The sequence below is a fragment of the Nuphar pumila genome, chromosome 15, assembly GCF_984573655.1.
Source record: "Nuphar pumila chromosome 15, dmNupPumi1.hap1.1, whole genome shotgun sequence".
In the NCBI taxonomy this organism is placed as follows: Eukaryota; Viridiplantae; Streptophyta; class Magnoliopsida; order Nymphaeales; family Nymphaeaceae; genus Nuphar; species Nuphar pumila.
In genome coordinates, this window is record NC_143263.1 from 38,679,622 (window position 1) to 38,701,239 (window position 21,618).

The 21,618-nt window shown below is 34.4% G+C and overlaps 1 protein-coding gene across 1 annotated transcript in view; it reads left to right on the forward strand.

Annotated features, from left to right (window-relative positions):
- Positions 1-5,849: 5,849 nt before the first annotated feature.
- LOC149815173 (paramyosin-like protein) overlaps positions 5,850-21,618 on the forward strand; it is a 71,848-nt gene continuing 56,079 nt past the window's right edge. The window contains exons 1-3 of the mRNA XM_089990493.1: positions 5,850-6,034; positions 6,375-6,534; positions 19,180-19,311. Coding sequence (XP_089846619.1) covers positions 5,850-6,034; positions 6,375-6,534; positions 19,180-19,311 — 477 coding nt within the window. The remainder of the gene's footprint in view (positions 6,035-6,374; positions 6,535-19,179; positions 19,312-21,618) is intronic.

The window sequence follows — 21,618 nt, forward strand, 5'->3', positions numbered from 1 at the left end:
ATAGCTCTCAAAATGTAGATAATCGTGGTGGTCTTAGATTTAATTGTATCTACACGAATCAGCCAAAAATAAATAGTCGATATTAGAAAATATTGATTTTAGACCTACAATTAGGCATGTACTTTGATCGACTATATAACACTCAAATCACTACCAATTCGGGTGTATAGATAGTCAATCTTGATGCCTTCTAGATAATGAATGTTAAGGTCAATTTCAATTTAATAGGTGATCCATCGATCAACCAAAATTTCTACCAGAACAGTAATGATGTTGTTCAGAGCGTCCCATCCTATAGGTCCAATATATTTGAGATTGGATCAAATGACCAAATCAAGTCCAATCTAAACTCCTTAATAAAGAGTCGAGTCTCAAAATCTAATCCAAACCCATATTGCATCCAATTAATATGGTTTAGATCCATATCCAATATATCTAAAATTGATTAATTAGTCCAAATTAGTATTTGATCCAAATACCAATGTTTGGATTCATATATGACCTATCTAGAATCCATTATTTTAAAAAAAATATCAAATAACTTGGGATCCACCTAGAAGATCTCTACGCATTCTAGAATCACCATTTGGCATAGAGAGGATAAAAACAACCATTATACCCATGACCACTTTCACGCCCCTATGGGCCCCGCATTTACATGTGGCACTTCACTAGGCTGGGCGTGACCCTTTGGCCCCCATATTCCAATGTGACATCCTATTAGAACTTTGAGTTGGGTCCAAAATATAGTCCAGTCAAATTTGAAAAATTTATTTCTGGATCCGATATAAGTGAAAAAACTCAAAATGGAGGTCGATCAATTTTAAAAAATGTATTTTCTGAACCAACCCATATCCAAAATCGCTAAATCGGATCTCCTACGAGATATACAACTTATAATAGATCTAATTATAGTCCTAGTTCAACTTAAACTCTTAATTTTTGCCTAAATTTAAACCAAATTTAATTTAATTTTTCCTCGAATTTAAAAGTTAAAATAGTCAAAATTTGTAGGTGTTACAAGGAGGAACCTCAACAAAGGTAGGAGGAGCTCTGTGAAAAGGAGAGGAAGCACCTCAACAAGGGAAAGATGTGAAGAAGAAAGTGCAAGCTCCGAGAAAGAGATCAAAGCAGCGAAGAAGGTCTGATGCTCTTGGATAGGTACTTTGGTCATTTATTATTTTGCATATAAATGTTTTTAAGATGTTTGCAATCATTCTCTATTTTACATTTAATCACACACACACACACACACACATATATATAGGAGCCACAATATGAGGAAAGTGATCATGTATGCCACATGCACCGAGTCTACTGGTTCTAAGCATAACAATGATTTCTATCTCTTTCAAATAATGCGAAAGACATGCTTGATCATATGCATTTTAATTTTTTTTTGAAGATCACACCATGAAACATTAGTCACATTTTCATAGAGATCGCTGTGTAGTTTTGAAATGTTAAAATCAACACATTTTAGTTCAGAAATAATGAGATGACCATCACATTGGAGGACATGACACAAATCACCAGATTTAAGTGTCATGGAAAACCAACAAGTGGACATCGGTGGAGAGATTTTAAAGATGTGTGATATTTATTTAAGAGCGAAGCATAATGCATTCCTAAGAGAAAGGCTAAAGTTATTATGGTAGAGGAGTCGCTTTGACCCTTGCAGGTTGAGGAAAATAAAGGAGAAACTACTTTATGTTGGAGGGAAGGCTAGTACCAGTAATATCTTGGATAAGGATCTGAGAGTATTCTTGCTCTATTTTTTTGTCACATGCATATTCATCGACATTGGTGAAAATTCAATCTATAGTTTGCATATTGAACTGGTGAGATACTTGAATCCTGTCAAGTAATACGCATGGGAAGATGCCACACTTGTATGCCTCTATGCAAGTCTGAGTAGCGTGAGAACTTGAATAATGAACATAATCGACATATTGGTGTTGGAGGTAGTTATTCATTCATTTGTACCTAAATTATTGATTTAAATTAAAATATTATTTAATATTTTTATGTAATATTTTATGTATTAATATGTATTAATCATTATGAATCTTTGTAGATTTAGATATGAGAGCACATATATATTGGAAGGCCTACGAGATGTCACACTCTCCCTGAATTTCCATATATTGCAATATGGAGTCAATCAAACAACAAACAAAAGATTGATCGAAGAGTGTCTGGTCATTACATGAACAAAGTCCGTTACTTAAACTTCTTGCGAATAATGACCATGACAAATATAAGTAATTTTGATAATAATTTATACATGTTTATAAGTAATACAATATAGGACTAACCAAGAATGAATGTTCGATATGTAGGTAAAGTAGTGCCCCTGCGAGGACGTGAAGCAAGAAGACGAGAATCAGGATGTGGTTGTGCAAGCAAAGGCCATCATGAGGATGAACATTTGGTTGCACAACATGAATGAAGTTAAGTGTTAAATGGCTAGCTGAGTAGTTCGTCAATTTGACTATGTTCAACAACCAACCAATCACCCTTATGTAGTTAACAAAACCATTTTGCTGACAATAAAGGATAGAACAAAAGATTACCTCATCATATTCTTCTTTGAACTTGAAGACTAGCGTGACAATGACAAAGACATCGACTTGTCCTCTATGGTACTTGTCAACGATAATGAGGATGTAGTTGCTCAATCCCAACATTTTGTAGGCAGTCCCTTCAGAAAGAGTCCTATTGAGGAAGATGATAAGGAATATGTGTTGATGAGTCAAAAGCATAGAAGGACTGCACGTGGGGCTACTGCAGAGTTGACTCTTTCATAGGGCGAAAATTGCATGCTAAAGGCTATGTTTGTTGTAACAGATTTCATTATACAAAATCAAGTTGAGCTTATCGATAACTACGTTTGGGTCATCGAGGAGCAACAAACACACCTGAGGAGCTACGAGTGAGTATATTCATTTTTGAATAAATAAATGAATGAATGTATGAGCAAGTTTATTTTTAAATAAATGAATTTATGAGCATGTTTATTTTTTAGTAAATGAATGTATGCATGAGCATGCTTATTTTTGAATGAATGAATGAATGTATGTATGAGCAAGTTTATTTTTTAATAAATGATTCAATGTATGTATATACGAGAGGTTCATTTTTTAATAAATGAATGAATGTATGTAATAGCCGGTTCATTTTAGAATGAATGAGCAGAATGAATGTATGAACTGATTTATTATTAAATGAATAAATGAATGTACTTGTAAGTATATTTATTTTTGAATTAATGATTATAGATTAAGTTTTGAACTAATGAATAAATGTATTTAAGAGCATGTTCATTTTTGGGAAATAGTCCAATGATTATGGCATATACTAAATGTGTTAATTTTCATCTAGCCTTTTTAGGGGCTATCCACCTTTGTGCAAACAGCACAAATTTCATTAATGTTTATTCCCCACATATTTGCAATACATGTCACCGAATTTCAATAAGGACTTCAACCATCATGTATTGAATAGACCCAACCCATCCATTAAACACTGATTTGTATCTTAGCTCCCAGATTTTTTTTAACAAATTGTAACACTTACCTTGCACTTAACAAACAGATCACAAGTGGAGCTACTGCTTTCTTCCTTTTGCCAAAACAGATCACATACGCTCGCCATGCTAAATCCCAGGTGTTGCATACATTCTTGAGTCATAAGTCTCAAACCAACTGCAAATCTGAGTGCAAGTGCAGCTCTATTTGAATGCTTCTTAGGCCAAATAAATTTGTGGTGGTTGTATTCACTTCCTTTCCTTCTAACTATATGCCATGCTACCTTCTGTAATGATTGACGCCTCTCCCATGTTAACTCATCCTTTCTATGAATATCGTGTGGACAATTGTTTATTAGAATCTCCATATCACGAGTCACCGGGCTCTCACCATCTTGCACAACATTATTGGCTGATTTGCAGCCACCCTCAATAGAGTTGTCCAAAAGATCAGCTACTTTTCAGTTTTTTCATACAATCCAGTTCTTTGATAAGGATATTACCTTTACAACGATCTATTAAAGAAAAATTCCCTACCCATGGATCAAACCAGAAGTCAACATCGGTTCCATTGTCTGTCCTCCATTTTGCGCCCACTTTTATCACGTTTGCTGTGGCAGACACACTTTGCCACCCCCCACAACCTGTTCCCATTCCTCCAGCTGTACCAGAAGGAACTGTGTTTCTCATATTTAATCTATACAAGTTGTATCCATGGGCTCTTATCATGACTGGAACCATCCATCCGAGTTTTGCTAATATGGCTTGATTGATTTGAGTCATCTAGCCTTTTTACATCAAGACCTCCCTCCTTCCTGTAAGCAAACAGTGTACTAATTCAAAAGGTGCCTGTGATTTTTCCATTCTTGGTTGTTGTTCCACACAAAGTCTCTAATTAACTGGTCAATCGGTTAGTGCGGTTTTAGGACCGGTTCGTCGGTCATTTAACCGGTTCATATGGTTTTAGGACCGGTTCGTGAGTCATTTTGACCGGTTCATCCAGTTTTCAGACCGGTTTGTGGATCATTTGACCAGTTCATTTAGTTTTCGAATCATTTTTGAGGGTCATATGATAGGTTCATCCAGTTTTGAACCATTTCAAGGCGTTGTTTAAATATTGGCATCAAGGATAATAAGATAATTTAGTGTATTCATGTCACCAAAGTGACTGAATACACATATGTTGTCAAAATTTTGTACTATCATATGGTTTTAGCCAATATTACTATTGTACTTATATTCATGAAACGATAAACGACCCAATTGTAGTTTTATCGTGTTTGAAATTTAAGTAGGGTAAAATAAGATAAATGTGTTGAGATACATCACACATGTGTATCCAAATGTACCTTGTGTTGATGGTCTAACTTCACAAGAACCTTAGTTTTACCGAATATGGTCGGTAGGCAAAATGGTTTCGCGTGTCGTAGCTCTTACCAAAGTAGGACTCCGATGACCCTCTTCACTCGCCTGAAAATAAGCATATCAAGGGCCTTTATTCTTTTGTTTTTTCCATTAAATTTTTAGTCTCGTATGAATGCTTCTTGATACGTGTCTTTTGTTATGCAATTTCTAATTCTGTGATTTTAGATGGATCAAGCTCTATACATTTTCTTAATGTCAAAACTCATATCTATGAAATATACTGAAGGGGAAAACATTCGTCAGCACATTTTAGAGATGAGGAACATAGCGTCTCAGTTAAATGACATGAAGCTCACCATCTCTGATTCTTTTATAGTGCATTTAGTTCGTACATCCTTACATTTAAAATACAGACCTTTCAAAATCTCTTACAACACACATAATGATGAATAGACATTCAATGAACTTATGTCCAAGTGTGTTGGAGAAGAAGAGAGGTTGAAAGGGGAGAGTGCACATATGACTTCTTATATATCCAAGGTAGGACAAAAAAAGAATGACAGTAGACGATGATAAAGGGTGTGTTGTCAGAGAGAGCTCCTGTTATAGCAGATGGTGCAAACGTTTACTGCTTAGGGTGAAAACGAAACTTTCTTCCTTTTCTGCGTGAAGGATATTTTTATTTTTTTTTGAAACCGAAGTTTTACTTTTTTAGATGAAGGATCTCGAACCATCGTTTTACTTCTTTAGATGAAAGATATTTTTATTCATTTTTGACAAAAATGGTGAGAAAGAGTACTTTAAGTCTTTACAACCACACCATACTCTATGCTAAGTGATGCCGACACGCATAGGGATACGAGCCCCATTGGCGCTCATTCTAACCCCCGAACACGGATCGTTTGGCTCTTTTGGGTCGAATCTTCGAACAGACCAATCCTCTCTCTCTCTCTCCATGGAGTCTGAATCCGATCTTTCGCAGAAAATTCTGGACCTGTTGGCATCAACAGGTTACTCGAGAGCACAAGAGTCTTCTTTCTCCCTCCTCGACAGGCTCACCGGTGGTCTCTCATGGTGCATTGCTCTCTGCAACACCGGCGTCGCTTCTTACGATGATGGCATAGCTCTCCAAGATAAATCGTGAATACCAACCTCTTCTTTTTGCGTTTTACGAATTGGGCATCCCTTGTTTCGTGTTTTCATCAATCTATGCTCTTCAGAATCATACGTTTTTCTATAAAAAACTTTAATATCTGTGGTCATCCTCAAGGAAGCAAAACTGCTAACTAAAGCAGCATTGAGTTATTAACATGATTGCTATCAATTCCCATGTTTAAGTTTGTGCTTATCTTCCTTCTGCAATATATAATAGTCATGATTGTAATCATAACTGGAATTTTATGGGGTTCTTACTTGTATAGCGGGTAATGTGATTTGTATGGTTCTTTTGTGTGATTTAAGTTCGTACTTTGTGATACAGGAAGGTTGGTGAAATGATTGATAGTGAATTGCGGTCTATTGGCTGTCCATATCCTCTTGAAAGTCACCAAATTCAAGGTCTGGATTATGATCAAGTTTATCCAGTCGTACGATGGATTGTTGATCGGGTTTTTTCGATGCGGGAGAATGTGGGAGATGAGGTGAAGTTCTTTCTTGTGCTGTTCATGGCCTTGAATGGATAATAACTTAAAGAAAAATGGATTTTATCTATGCTGCGACTGTTTCAAAATTTATGTGATAATGGAGGAGCCAAGTAAATTGAGTGCGTTTTTCGGTTTTGAAGTTTCAATCAATTCTTTCCAGCAACAACTCACAAAAAAATTGGGAAAAAAGAAAGAGCTAAGGCCTTCTTTTTGTGCATCGACATGCTACCCTTTCTAATTTGATGTGGCATTGAAATTGCGAATTTGATATTGTTTTGATTGAGATAGCAAAAGATATTCAATTACTTTAGTTGGAATCCTAGAAAAATTAGTTTACAATTTCAAAGAGCCAGATATTATTCTCTCAACGATAGTTCTGTTTGAAGCTTTCCTTGTTGAAATCATTGTAGGTTTTTGTTTGGATATGTAGGACAGCAGCTTCTCATATGCGAACTAAAGGTTTCTGAGTTCTCTGTTTTCCTAAACTTGGTGTTTGCATACTATAAGAGAGTTGGGGTGAGGATGCTATGAAAACGATGTTTTCACTTTTATTCTCTATTTCTATAAATTGCTTCATGAAGCTAACGGTATGACAAAGATTCCACTCCCAGATATCCTTTGGGTCTTAGATCGTATTCCAAGAACACGAGGGTTGGTACAATCTTTAGACCGTAAGGTTCAAATACACATTAGACTCATGATACAACTTTTGGCTCCATTGGCCCATTAATCTAAATTCAATTTAATAAAATTGGATCAAACTTGGACCTCATTAAGTTTGATTGAGGTCCACTGGATCCATAAATGGCTAATATGGATTTGGCACACGTTGGTCCAATTAAACCATTTTGGTTCAACAAAGGTGCAGCCATATGGTACTAGATTGATTGTTCTTCCAATAAATGATTTGAAATTATGGTGTATATTGAAGGAAGTGACAAGGATGAGAGAATATTAGGAACTAAAACAGACCCTTTTTTTCAGCAAGATATTAAAAAATTGCAATATCTTTTGATTGGAGCGTGACAATTACAAATTTTCTTAGTAAAGAAACTAAATATGAAACTGCATAGCAAACACTGATCTACAAAATGATCAGAAGTATAGCGTGAATTGCTAGATGCAACCGGAGACAATATCAACATGCTGTCATGTCAAGGGCCACGTTCCTGATATTTATTACCTCTGAGTTTAGTTAGCTGCTCATTTTTCTAAAAGAACAGTTCCTTCTGGTTGTCTTCTTTTTATGGTTATTCTGCTCTTTCTCTTCATGAGTTTCTTGAACCCTTTTATTTTCCCTTCCATTGCTGGAATTCTTTTCTTTCTTAGTTCATGAAGTTATTCTGGCATTTTTTCCTTTCTTAATTAATGAAACTGTTTGCTTGTCCTTTATTTAAGCTAGAACATTCACTGATAATTCTACTTGATGAAACCACATATATTTTGATTTGTGGCATGTAGGAGATTTTTTGTCTATAATATAGCAAATGAAACACATTGAACTAGTGTCTTAGATAATCATCTTACATGATAAATGTCTGATGCATGCTGTCAGTAATTCCATAACCTGTTGCATAGGATAGATCAGTTCTATCTGCATATCTAATTCATTATGACAGAAGTGATATAGCAAGCATACATGGACCAATTGATTGGGTCTTTCAATGATTTGGGTGCAACCACTAAGTTTCTTCATGGCAACATTCTAGCTAAACTAGGGACGGAAGATCTTGTTAACGAAGATTCTTTGGTTGGCAATTGTTTATGCTTATGCCTTAGGGCTGGTTTAGAATACACCTCACTTATTTCTTGTCATAGTACTATTATTTTACAGAAAGCATGTAATTTTCAAATGTCCATGTAGCTCAAATCAAATACTATAAAGAAAGTAGAGGCCATTATTTGATAGTGGTACAAGGACATGTCTCTAGCTCAAATCAAATTCTATGTAGAAACACAGGCCAATTTTTAGTAGCGGTGAATATGATGTATCCCACTTCTTTTTGTTCCCTTATGGCATGTTTTCAAAATAGCTATATCATTGAAAAACTGAAACTAGGGAATCCTACAAATATATTTCATAGATGCATATAAATGATCTGAATTTCCTGCAGAACTTCGGAAACATCATCACCACATGAGAAAAAATAAAATGTTTGACTGGCCTCCTTTTTGAATTTTGAAACCTAATTTGGTTAAGCTTTTGTTCACTGTTAAAATATGTGTGTGTGTACATATACATATATTCATATATATTTATTTTTGTCGTGTAATAGTTAAATGCCCTATAGGGGCATTTCTATCTTTTCACATGTATATAAATACTGTTTATTAAAACAGTATTTTACCTTTTCTTATTTTTCCTTTTTTATTTTTATTTCATATAATTAAGGGAGACCAATGGGGGCTCTATGGTCTTTTCAGACCATAGAGTCATTGGGAGATCCCAAGGGTCTCCCTCCTTCTTTGTTATTGTTGTGTATAAATAGGGGTCTTCACCCCCTATTATTCTTATGCTTTTCCAAGTATATATTCAATAAAGAATATATTTTTTAGTTGTTGCCCTTTATTGGCTCTTTGTATTGTCCCATAGTGGACTTGTATTATTTTGTGCTTGTTGTGCCTTCGTGCCCTTGTTCACTATTGGACTTGTACGTGCATTTGCACTTTGTTCTAACAATTTTGTATAATTCGTTACATGGTATTAGAGCCATAGTGCTCTTGGTTCTTTGGGAAAGTGGTCATATCGTGCTTGTGAGATAGCATTCAAAGTGTTTGTGGTGCTTGCGAAACTCAAGGTGAAGGAGCTTTTTCGTGGTCTTCCATATTTTCTCTTCCTTCTTCTATCAAGCCAAAATGGAGAATGAACAAAAGATAGATCTCTCATTAAAATTAAATAGTTCCAACTACATGACGTGGGCATCCACTATGAAAAATAACCTCAAAGGCAAGAAGCTTTGAGGATACGTGATGAACTCTATTCTGGAGCTTCAACTCGAGCTCACTAATTTGGAAGCAAATCAAGAAAAAGTGTTGAAAGGAGATGCTCGAATTAAAGCCATTGAAGATCATCAATCAAAGGTAGAGGATTGAGAAAGTAAACATGCAAATTTTTTTGCATGGTTCATGAATAATGTTGAGTTCAAAATATGTGCCAACATTGCTAAGTTCCGCAAAGCTAATGCAACATGATTTTTTATGAAGGGTGTGTATACCCAAAAAGACCTTGCAAGGCAATTTTTTCTTTAAGAAAAAATACTCTTGGTCCTCTATGGGACGAGTTATTCCTTCTTAAACCCAAATGGGTTGCTAGTGAGGATGTTGAGTTAAGAAGGGAAAAAATAAAAAAAAGCATTTTTTCCAATTTTTTCATGGGCTTAGGCCCGAATTTGAACAAGATCTTTTCTCCTTCATCGATCTAAACCTCTTCCCTTGGAAGATGCCGTTGTCGAAATATGCCAAGAAGAAACTCGTCTTGGTATGATTAAGGGAGGAGATGAAGTATTGACCGTTTCTAAACCCGACAATCATAGGAAATCTTACAAGCCTCCACACTTTGGGAGGCAAAATAGCTATAAAGGTAACTACAAAAAGGCTATTTGTTATCATTTCCATGAATCAGGGCACATAAGGCCTAATAGCCTCAAGTTGAATGATTCTCCAAAGAACAAGGTGGCCTCCGTTGAAGAATCCACACCAAAGAAGGATGAACAAATGTAAGAGACTCTTTTTCACTTGCTCAACTATCGAAGGCACTTCAATAATTACTCAAATCTCCATCTACATTGGGTGCCGCGATAGCCTCATCTTCTCCTCCAGGTATGTCTTCTTGGATCACTGATTCAGGAGCCTCCTTTCATACAACACCTCATGAGAATGGTCTATTCCATTTATGCAGTAACTCAAAATACCTATGTTTCCACTGTCGATGGAACATTTTTGCAAATTAAAAGTATTGTATCCTTAGATTATTTTCAAAATTTTTGTGTACCAAAAGTTAGGGTTGTTCCACAACTAAATTTAAATCTCTTTTTCGTTTCTCAAATTTTCGATCATGGATATGAAATTTCCATCTCATCTAAGGGTTGCTCTGTGCAGGATTTTCAGTCTGAGAAGCAGATTGGGCAAGGCCATAGAAAGAGAGATCTTTACTTCGTGAATTATCTAAATTTTTCTCCAAATTATTTTTGTAATTATGTTCAAGAAAAAGATATTGAAACTTGTCATAAAAGACTTGAACATCCAAGCTTCTCAAAGATGTGTCTTCTTCCATTTGGCAAAAAATTTTGTAATAAAAAATATTTAATTTGCAAAGATCGTGTCTTTGAAAAGATAAAATCCATCCCTTTTCTTAATAAAATTTTGTCTCTAAGAGACCTTTTGAATTATTGCATTTGAATGTTTGGGGACCTTCTCTCGTCATATCAAAAGGGGGATATTTATATTATATTACTTTTATCGATGATTTCACTAGATATGTGTGGATCTACTTCCTTAACTTCAAATCCGATGTGTTCTTTTTTTAAAAAAAATTTCATATGATTGTCAAAAATCAATTTCAAAGCAGCATTTTTATTTTTAGATCCGATTCGGGTGGTGAATACCTATCAAATGAGTTTCAAAATTATTTAGAATAAAATGAGATTTGTCATCAAAAGTTATGTCCTAGAACTCCTCAACAAAATGAATTAGCCGAAAGAAAACATAGGCATATTATAGAAACCACTAGGACATTAATTATTTCTAAAGATATTCCAAAAAGTTTTTGGGCCGAGGTCACTCTAACATCAACGTATTTGATAAATAAAATGACCTCATCATCCTTAAAAAATATATCTCCTTATAAAAAATTATTTGAAAGAACACCTGATTTCTAGCTATTGCGAATTTTTGGTGGAAAGTATTTTGTACTCTTATATAAAGAGATAAATTGTCTCCAGAAGCCATTAAATGTGTATTCATAGGTTATGGAGAAAACAAAAAAGGATATAGATGTTTTGACCCTAAGAGTAACAAACTATGTCTCTAAAGATGAACCTTTTTGGAAAATGAAAATGGTTTTGAAAAAACCAAGGAAAACAAGGAAGTAGATTATGCTTATCTATTTGACCTCTTGCCACAAGAAGAGTTGACTTCTTATGATGATTCTTTGAATGATAATGAAAATAGTGATAATAATATGCATTCAAATGATTAGAATGCAGAATCACCTATAAAAAAATGATGATATTGTTGATAAACTCATACAAATATATATCCGGCGTGAGCAAAGGAATCCTTTAAATGTTTTTGAAAAATATTCACAAAATTCGTCTTTATAAGAAACCTCACTTAGAAGATCCAATTGTGTCTCCAATCCACCAAGTAGATTTGTATCTTATGACATATTGACACCAAATTATAGAGCATGTTTGATAACTTTACATTCTTATCATGAACCATCACATTATAATGAAGTAAAAAATCTTCCACAATAGATTGAAACAATGAATATAGAACTTAAAACCCTTGAAAATGATAAAACATGAGAAATAACTTCATTACCCTTAGGGAAGAAATCTATAGGATGTAGACAATTTTTTAAACTTAAAACCAAGAGTAATGAGACTTTAGAAAGATATAAAGCTAGGTTAGTGGCCAAATGGTACTCTCAAGAATATGAAATTAATTATGAAGAAACTTTTGCCCCAGTAGCTAGAATGACTAGTGTTCGAACACTCATAGCCGTTACATCTATTAAAAAGCAACCCATATACCAACTAGATGTTAAAAATGCTTTTCTCAATGGTGAATTAAATGTGGATGTTTATATGGATCCTTCGTCGGGGTTTTGTATTGAAAAAAGGTAAAATTCTTAAACTTAAAAAAACTTTGTATGGTCTTAAACTGTTAAAATGTACCCATCAATTGTTGTAATTAGATATATTTTATATATATAAAAGATGATACATATACATATATGGTATATATGTATATGTATCCTCCTATTTATATATATAAAATATATATTTTCCTTTTGTTTAGCCGTAGGGGTATTTTAGTCTTTTCCTCTGTTTTACGCACATTCACTTTATGAATGTGATTGTAATTTATTTTCTTTTTCTTTTTCTTTTATTTTTATTTCTTTTTTTCTCAAGTACCAAAAGCTACCTTGGGGGGCCCACTCAAATAGACGTTGGGCCCCTTCCAACGGTCACATTTGTGACCGTTGGAGGGGCTCCAACGTCTATGAGTGGAGCCCCTCCAAGGCTCCTTTTTGTTGTTATAAATAGGGGCTCTCCCCTTTGTATTTCTTAATCTTTGAGGGAGCTCTTGCTCCATTGTAATGGGGTTTTTACCCCTTCTCCATTATTTCTTCAATGATATGCAACTTATGACTTTATGTCATATTTTTCCCTTTTTATGCGTTTTATGTGTTAGCACATTATGTGCTTGTGTTGTTTCCCTTTAATGGGTATATTTGCACTTCACGTGCATAGGTATGGGTTCATTATTGAACCCAATGTATTTCAAGTCATTTTCTAACATGGTATCAGAGCAAGGTCACGATGGGGTTGTCCTTGGGTGCAACGGAAAGCGTGTCGCTCAAGAAATGGTGAAGTATTCATTGCTCTTCCTTTTTGTTTTGAAGTTATTCGGTATGTATCCCTTTTCTTAAAGTATTATGCATTTGAAAACATGTTTCTTGCATATAGTTTGTTCGTTTAATGGTTATGATAGTTGAATTATGTCTTTTCACATTTCGTATGCTCGTATATTTTAAAAATATCTCCACTCAAATTTGGTGAACTCGTTTGTTGTTCAAATATATAATTTGCGTCTATCGAACTACTCATCGCATATAATAGCAATTTATGTTTTTTAAAATTACCTTCAATTATGTGAGATTTATAATTCTTACATAAGTATCTCATGATTGACCTATAAGTTAATTTTTAAAATTATATATATGATTTCTTGCTAAAGTAATGATCTTTGCTTAAAATTTCTTAACTCTCATATGAACCCTAATTTGATTTGAGTTCCTCTTTTTTATTATGAATTTTAGTGCATTTTTTGAAAAATTTGATATAATCCTTATATGAAAATCTCTCACCTCTAAAATCTTTGTTGAATCCTAAAGTAGTTCTTGTTAATGATAACTTATAAGAACTCCTAAAAGTTTTTCAATGTTTCTTTTTTGAAAAATTGTTTATGATAAACCATTAGGAAAGATTTTTTAAAAGGAATTTCTCACACTACATAGAGTGCATAATTCATCTATTGCATCCTTTTGGTATAAATGATTTCATTTTTTATCTTTATAAACTTGTTGGTTTGTATTTTTCATAAGGTTTCAAAACCTCTTAATAATATCTTTTAAAAATGCCTACATTGGCCATAATATGGTTTTATTTGTCCTCAATTGCAATTGTTAAAGTTTGAGAATTTCAAGCATTGCTCTTTTTATAAAGTGCATACTTGCTCACTTTTGTGTATTTTTGTATTTTGTGCACATTTGTTTCTCAAATATTTGCGCTTGTATGCATTCCCTCTTTTTTATGAAATACATGCCTTAGTGCATGTTTGTTTACACCTTGGTGTGTATTTGTTCAAGTATTGTATGAGTGCCTTCGTGCACATCTTTTATAAAGCCTTTTGTGCTTACATGTGTATTGTCTCTTCGTAGACATTTTTGCATTATGGAGCCTTTATGCACATTTCTTTTTGTGAAAAATATAATGAATTTAGATATTGAGTCCTTTTTAAATCATTGTAAGTGCTTTTAGCACTTTGTATGTTTCCGCATATCTCATCACAATCAAAGGATTTTTTAAAAAATTGTTGTATGGGACTTAATCCCTAAATCTATAAATTTTCAAGTGTTTTAAATATTCTTTCCTTGAGTATTGTGTTAAAGCCTTCTTTGTGAACCATTACGGTTCTTATGATTTCTTTGATTAAAAGCTTGATTGTCTTGATGAATTCTTTATGTTGTTGTGTTTATTGCTTAATAAGTCTTTTTTGGTATAAATGACTTGTTTGAAGATTAAGCATAATTTGTGTTTATGCAAAATTGTTGTTATATAGCACATTATTGATTATTGGACCTTTTTTAATCGGTCCTCTTTTATTTGAAAAATGATTCCTAAAGTGTTTATTGCCTTTTTGTGGCATTTATATTTGTCCATCACATGTTATTTAATGCATCATTGTTTTGGCCTTATTATTGTTTTATTAGAGATGTTTGTTGAGGTGAGTTATGGGCACCTCGTGTTATATCATTTTAGATTGTCCAAATTGCCATATTATAGATGGTGGTTGAGGTGAGTTATGGGCACCTTGGGACTCTAGAATGATTTGGTATATGATCTCTAATTATGAGTGTGACACTCGTTGTTATGTCTTTTTAGATTGTCCACTTACCATATTATAGATGGGGGTTGAGGTGAGTTATGGGCACCTTGGGACTCTAGAATGATTTGGTATATGAGTGTCACTAGTTTGATGTTGGCCATTGATCTTATGGATGCTCTTATTTATATATAAATGTGATGGATATATGATGTTTGAAACCTTAAAATGTTTTAAGGTATATTGAAATCAAGGTTTTAGGGATTATTGCCCAACCTTCCATTGTTTATGAAAATTATGAGTGCATTTGCACATTTGTGATTTTGTGTTTTTTTGCACAAGTGTTTCATATATTCTTGGTGTGCGTATGTTCACACATTTATTTTCAAGAATTTTATTTTATCGATTATAGTATCTTGTTGAAGATATTTTTTTTTACATGCATGTTATTGTTATGAGAATTCATTTTAAAAGGAGTATTGTTTTATTCGAGGTTTATTTTCATTACAAGTTTATTGCCTCAAAAGTCTTTTCCTTTTATGTCCATTATCTAAGTGTCATCATATGTAGACAAGAATTTTATTACACCTTCGTGTGTTTTTAGCCCTTTGTTGGCTTTTGCTCTCTTGGTCTAGTAGCTGAACACACTTGTCTTGAGTGATCTTATATGTAGACAAGACACGTTGATTCACACCATCGTGTGTGATCTTAGTCCATGTTGGCGTTTGTGTTCTTGTTCTAGTCGTTTAGATGTATGCCCATGGTTGGCTTATTTCACTCATTTCAAGTGCCATCTTATGTAGACAAGAGATGTATTATGTTTTAGCCCATGGTTGGCTTATTACTCTTGTTCTAGTAGCTGAACATACTTGGTTTTAAGTGTATTTTTACGTAGACAAGAGATACTTTTTAGTCCATGTTGGCATGTATTCTCTTGCTCTTGTCGTAGATGCACTTATTTTAAGTATTATTATATGTAGACAAGAGGTTCGTTTACACACCTTTGTGTGTGTCTTTGGCCTTTAATGGCTTTATATTCTTGATCTAGTAGCTTATACACTTGATTTATGGGTTTTGGAGGACTAATGAGGAAGTTGTTTGTAATGAATAAACTATTATTGAAATTTGCAAAATTCCATTCATGACTTGTATTTTTCAAGTAAATCATCTTTTTGATATGCATATCAAGTTGATTTCTTAGCATTTAATCTATATATTAAGTGCTTATGGTTTTTGCCACCCTTATATGTAAAATGTTTTTTTTTTTCAATTAATTGTGACTTTCATAAATGTTTAAAAAAAAAAAAAACCTTGTGAACTCTTGGGTTTATTTTGCCTAAAGTATGCTTGGAGACTTCGTTTCTCTTATTTGGAACTTCACTACATGTTTGAAGCATGTTTTAGTTCTTTGAGTATTAATTCATATAATAATTCGTATATGCATATGCTCTTTATGGCCTTTTTTGGGCTCTCATTCAATAAAGCATATGTATGTTATGCCTCTTCGTAGGCTTCTTGTGGTATCCCTTAGTGAATCTTTTTGTTATTCTCCATTATGGGGTTATATTTGTCCAATGGTGGACCTTATGAATGCATTATGCATTCTTGCAATTTTTGCATAATTTGCTTCCGCTCATTTTGTTTTAACATAATGTATGATTTAGAAACTTTGGTTTTCTAAATTTTTTGTTTCATACTAAAGTAACTATCATATTATGCATAAATTTTGCACTTTGTTAGGAATGTTCCTTTTTGAGTAAAGTGCAAAGATATTGTTTACTTGTTCTTTGTTGTTTTCTTTTCTCAGGATCTTGGAGATAGGACAAAGGGAAGTACCCTGGATGGTTCGGGAAATGGGTTCATCATTTGAAGACAATTGGAGGAAGGCTATTTCAAGTTTCATTGCATCCTTGCCGAAGCCTCTTGGAGTCACTGAAGCCTCGTGGAGTTTTGCCCTTTTTTCAATCTTTTCGTTTCCCTGCAAAGCTTGAGGGGGGGTGTTAAACTGTACCCATCAATTGTTGTAATTAGATATATTTTATATATATAAAAGATGATACATATACATATATACCGTAGGGGTATTTTAGTCTTTTCCTCTGTTTTACGCACATTCACTTTATGAATGTGATTGTAATTTATTTTCTTTTTCTTTTTCTTTTATTTTTATTTCTTTTTTTCTCAAGTACCAAAAGGTACCTTGGGGGGCCCACTCAAATAGACGTTGGGCCCCTTCCAACGGTCACATTTGTGACCGTTGGAGGGGCTCCAACGTCTATGAGTGGAGCCCCTCCAAGGCTCCTTTTTGTTGTTATAAATAGGGGCTCTCCCCTTTGTATTTCTTAATCTTTGAGGGAGCTCTTGCTCCATTGTAATGGGGTTTTTACCCCTTCTCCATTATTTCTTCAATGATATGCAACTTATGACTTTATGTCATATTTTTCCCTTTTTATGCGTTTTATGTGTTAGCACATTATGTGCTTGTGTTGTTTCCCTTTAATGGGTATATTTGCACTTCACGTGCATAGGTATGGGTTCATTATTGAACCCAATGTATTTCAAGTCATTTTCTAACATAAACAAGCTCCTAAAACTTGGCATGATAAATTTAGGAATGTAATGACTCATCTGGGTTTTTATTCTTGCTATACTGACACTGCTCTTTTTGCCAAAAGTGCAGGTTCTAAAGTTGTTATTGTTGTACTTTATGTAGATGATATGATAATCACCGAAACTAACAAGCAGAGAGTTAGTGATATTAAAAATATTTTAAAAGAAATTTTTATGCCTGACTTAGTTTTTTTAAGATATTTCTTAGGCATTGAAGTTGCATACTCTCCTAGAAGGTAAGTCTGGTATTTCAGATGACAAAAAGATAGAAACTCTTGATGTGATTAATGTTAAATTAAGGCAGGAAGATGAGACTCTGCTCGAAGATCCTATACCTTACCGCCAACTTGTTGGGTCTCTTACTTGTCTATCACTCAGCCAGATATAGCTTGTGCAATTCACTCTGTCAGCCAGTTTCACCATGCTCTGACTATTGTGCACATAAGTGTTGTAGATATGTCAAGTATACTATAACCAAGGGAGTTTTCTTATCCTCATCTTCGTCATTAGATTTACGGTTTTTGTGTATTTTTAGGCGACTCTTTGATTTCGTAGAGATGCAATAAGCAACAAAAAATATCTCTATCTTCAATAGAAACTGAATATCATGCGATAGCTACAATAACTATGGAACTTGTATGACTAAGAGGTTTTCTTAGAGATACGAGGATAATAATCTCAAAACTTTCAAAAATGTGTTATGATAATAAGAGTGCAATTTATATTGCAAGCAGCCATACCTTCCATGAGCGAACAAAACACATTGAGATGAATTGTCATTATGTTCGTGATGAATAACTGAGAGGAATCATTGAGTTGCTGTATGTTACATCAGAGTATCAACCTGTTTGATTTTTTCACTAAGGCTCTTCCTGCTCCTAGGTTTATTTTTCTCCTTAACAAACTTTCTTTTACTTCGCCGTAAGTTTGAGGGGGAGTGTTAAAATATATGTATGTGTGTATATATACGTATGTATATATACATATATATTTATTTTTGTCTTGTAATAGTTAAATGCCCTATAAAAGCATTTTTGTCTTTTTACATGTATATAAATACTATTTATTGAAACAATATTTTTTTTCTTATTTTTATTTCATGTAATTAAGGGAGACCAATGGGGGCTCTAAAAGACCATAGAGTTGTTGGGACTCCCAACGACTCTTGGGGAGCTCCCAAGGGTCTCCCTCCTTTGTTATTATTGTATATAAATAAGGATCTTCACCCCCTATTATTCTTATACCTTTTCAAGCATATATTCAATAAAAACTATATTTTTTAGTTGTTGCCCTTTGTATTGTCCCATAGTGGACTTGTGTTATTTTGTGCTTGTTGTGCCTTGGTGCTCTTCTCCACTATTGGACTTGTATGTGCTTTTGCACTTTGTTCTAACAATTTCGCATACTTAATTACATTCACCTCCTTATATATAGTAACATGCCAAATTTTGGCATCAAAGAGCTTTCATCTGGCCATTTCAATGTAAATTTAATCAATTTGATTGTGATATTAATCTTGCAGTACCATTTTTTGTGTTGCCATTTGTCCAGGTTTTCCACAAACCAAAGCAGAAAAGCTGATACTAATAGAAAAATTCATCTTTCTCCTGCAACATAATCATCTGATAATGCTTAGTTTCCACATTTTTGCTCTTTCTTCGGTGCAATGAATCTCAAATTGCACCCACTTGCATGCAGAAAAATGCTGATCCACATGCAGAGTTGAATAAAGCAGGAGAAAAGCTTAGTGCCAGTGGACATGGCTTCAATCTTGGTCGTCTGAATCATTTGTTTAGTGCTGCAACAGAAAAGCGGAACAGAGCACAGCAAGTAATTGTTCTTGTCACAGCTTCCAATTTGTCTAGCACATTGGCTACATTTGTTAAAGGTTGACATACTATCTCACATTAAATTTGCATATAAAAAACACATACATGCATGTGTTGAAATTCCATTTTTTTTTCAGACGTCTTCATTTTTGGTGCTATGTTGCAGTCCATCCCATACATATTGATCCAGTGGCAGGGATGGAAATACTGTTTTGCAGTTTAATGCATACAACACATATTGTCTATCTGCAAGCGAACATTTCTAGGTCAATCTAAATGGCAATTTACCTGTTTTGGTTGTCTTAAATTTTAAAACTCAAAAGCATAAAATAAGTCCATATATAAACGAAGATGGTTATGGGCAAGACTTGGCCACAGGAGACTGATACATCCCCACTAGGCTAGCCTAAGCCCACCTCGAGCTTGGCCAAGTTGGCCTTAAGATCGGTGAGATTTCTTTTTCATTTTAGTACTGAAGACGCACTTATCAGTTTAGCCTGTGTTGTATTTTAATTTCAGTCTTTGCAATTTAATGGTGTAAAGGTGGTTATGGGTCTGAATTTTGGAATTTGGATATGAGATCCATTGTGTAGAGATCTAAGTGTGGCCCTTTAAAAGGAACACTTGATGCCATTTGTAAGCATGTTGAATGAAATTTGGAATTTTGAGAAATCTCTCTCCCTTTCTTCTTCGTAGACTGATCTGCGGATCAGAGAGCCAAATTGGCTCGAGCTCGGCTTTCCTTTGGCCATGCTCACATTAGCTAGCTAGCACAATCACACGATCGAGCCAGCTAGATTGGCTAGTTCGCCTGATCTCATGATCGAGTGGCTGGATTTCTCTCGGCGCACATCCGCCAAAATTCAAGAAACTTCCGGTGAAGAAGCAGGTTGTTCTATGGCCGAGCATTAACCAGAAGTTGTGTGAGCGAACGGATCACTGTACAACGGTAATTCATGACAGCTAGATGACTGTATCCATTCGTGGAGGTTCAAACACACCAATCTGTGAGTCTCCTAGCTGATTTCTTGTGCGTTTGGCGTTTATATCTCAGATCTAGTACAGAAATCGAGATCTGATCGATCCCTATCTATTTATCGATGATCTGGGAGCGTTTTGGCATGATCGGACACATATCTGCTGCACTTTGTTGCAGATATGAGTTTCCGGCCAAGTAGTAGCATTTTTTAGACTTTCGGCGAGGATTCAGGCCATCTCTGGCGGAATGACCTGAATCCGGATGAGCCGAGTAGTTTTTTGCGATCTACATCATGATCTTTCCATTGTTGAATATACTAAGAAAGAAGGGTAGAGGCTAGGGTTGGAAGAGGTACAACAAACCAAAGGAGAGAACAAATGTTCTATATATTCATATCGTGAATGAGAGCTCTTTAATAAAATACAAGGGTCGATCCCCTTTAGACATCAAAAAGGAAAATAGATGAAAAGATTAGTATACTCCTTCATTATAGGGTATGCACATAGTAGCCTAATAAGTTACTTTACATAACTCTATGAAACACTATATTATACAGACTTTCAATACTCCCCTTCAAACTTGGAAGGATGTAAAGGAATCATTCCAAGTTTGGAAAGGAAAAAACTGAAATGCAAAGGAGAAAGACTTTTTATAAATACATATGCAATCTGATTCTTGAGTTGACATGCTCCAAAACTATAATCCCATCTTCATAAGCCCTTCTTGTATAATGACAGTCTATTTCAATGTGCTTATTGCATTCATGAAACTCTGAATTTTTTGCAATATGAATAATACTCATATTGTCACATTATAGCTGAGTTTTCTTTTCATATGAAATTATCAAATCCTTTAATAACCATTGAATCCAAATAATCTCAGCTACAACTTGAGTCATCGCTCTGTATTCGGCTTCTGCAGTGGACAATGCAACTCTTTGCTGCTTCTTGCTCTTTAACAAGATTAGGGAGTTTTCAAGAAAAACACAAAACCCTGTAGTGGAAAGTTGATCTCTAGTAGAGCCTCCAAAATCAGTATCACAAAAGGCTCTCAACTCTTTGTTAGGCGAAGATGAGAAAAACATGCCATAGTGCATATAATCTCTGATATACCTGATGATCTTGAGTACGGCTGCCAAGTGAACCGATCTGGGAGCATTCATACATTGACTCACTATATGAATTGCATGAGTTATATCTGGTTTGGATATAGTCAAATATATAAGGCTCCCGACTAACTATCTATATACTACAAGATCCTCTAGCTAACACCATTAGTTGCTCTCATTTTCAAGTTTGCCTCCATGGGAGAATTTACTTGTGTAGAGTC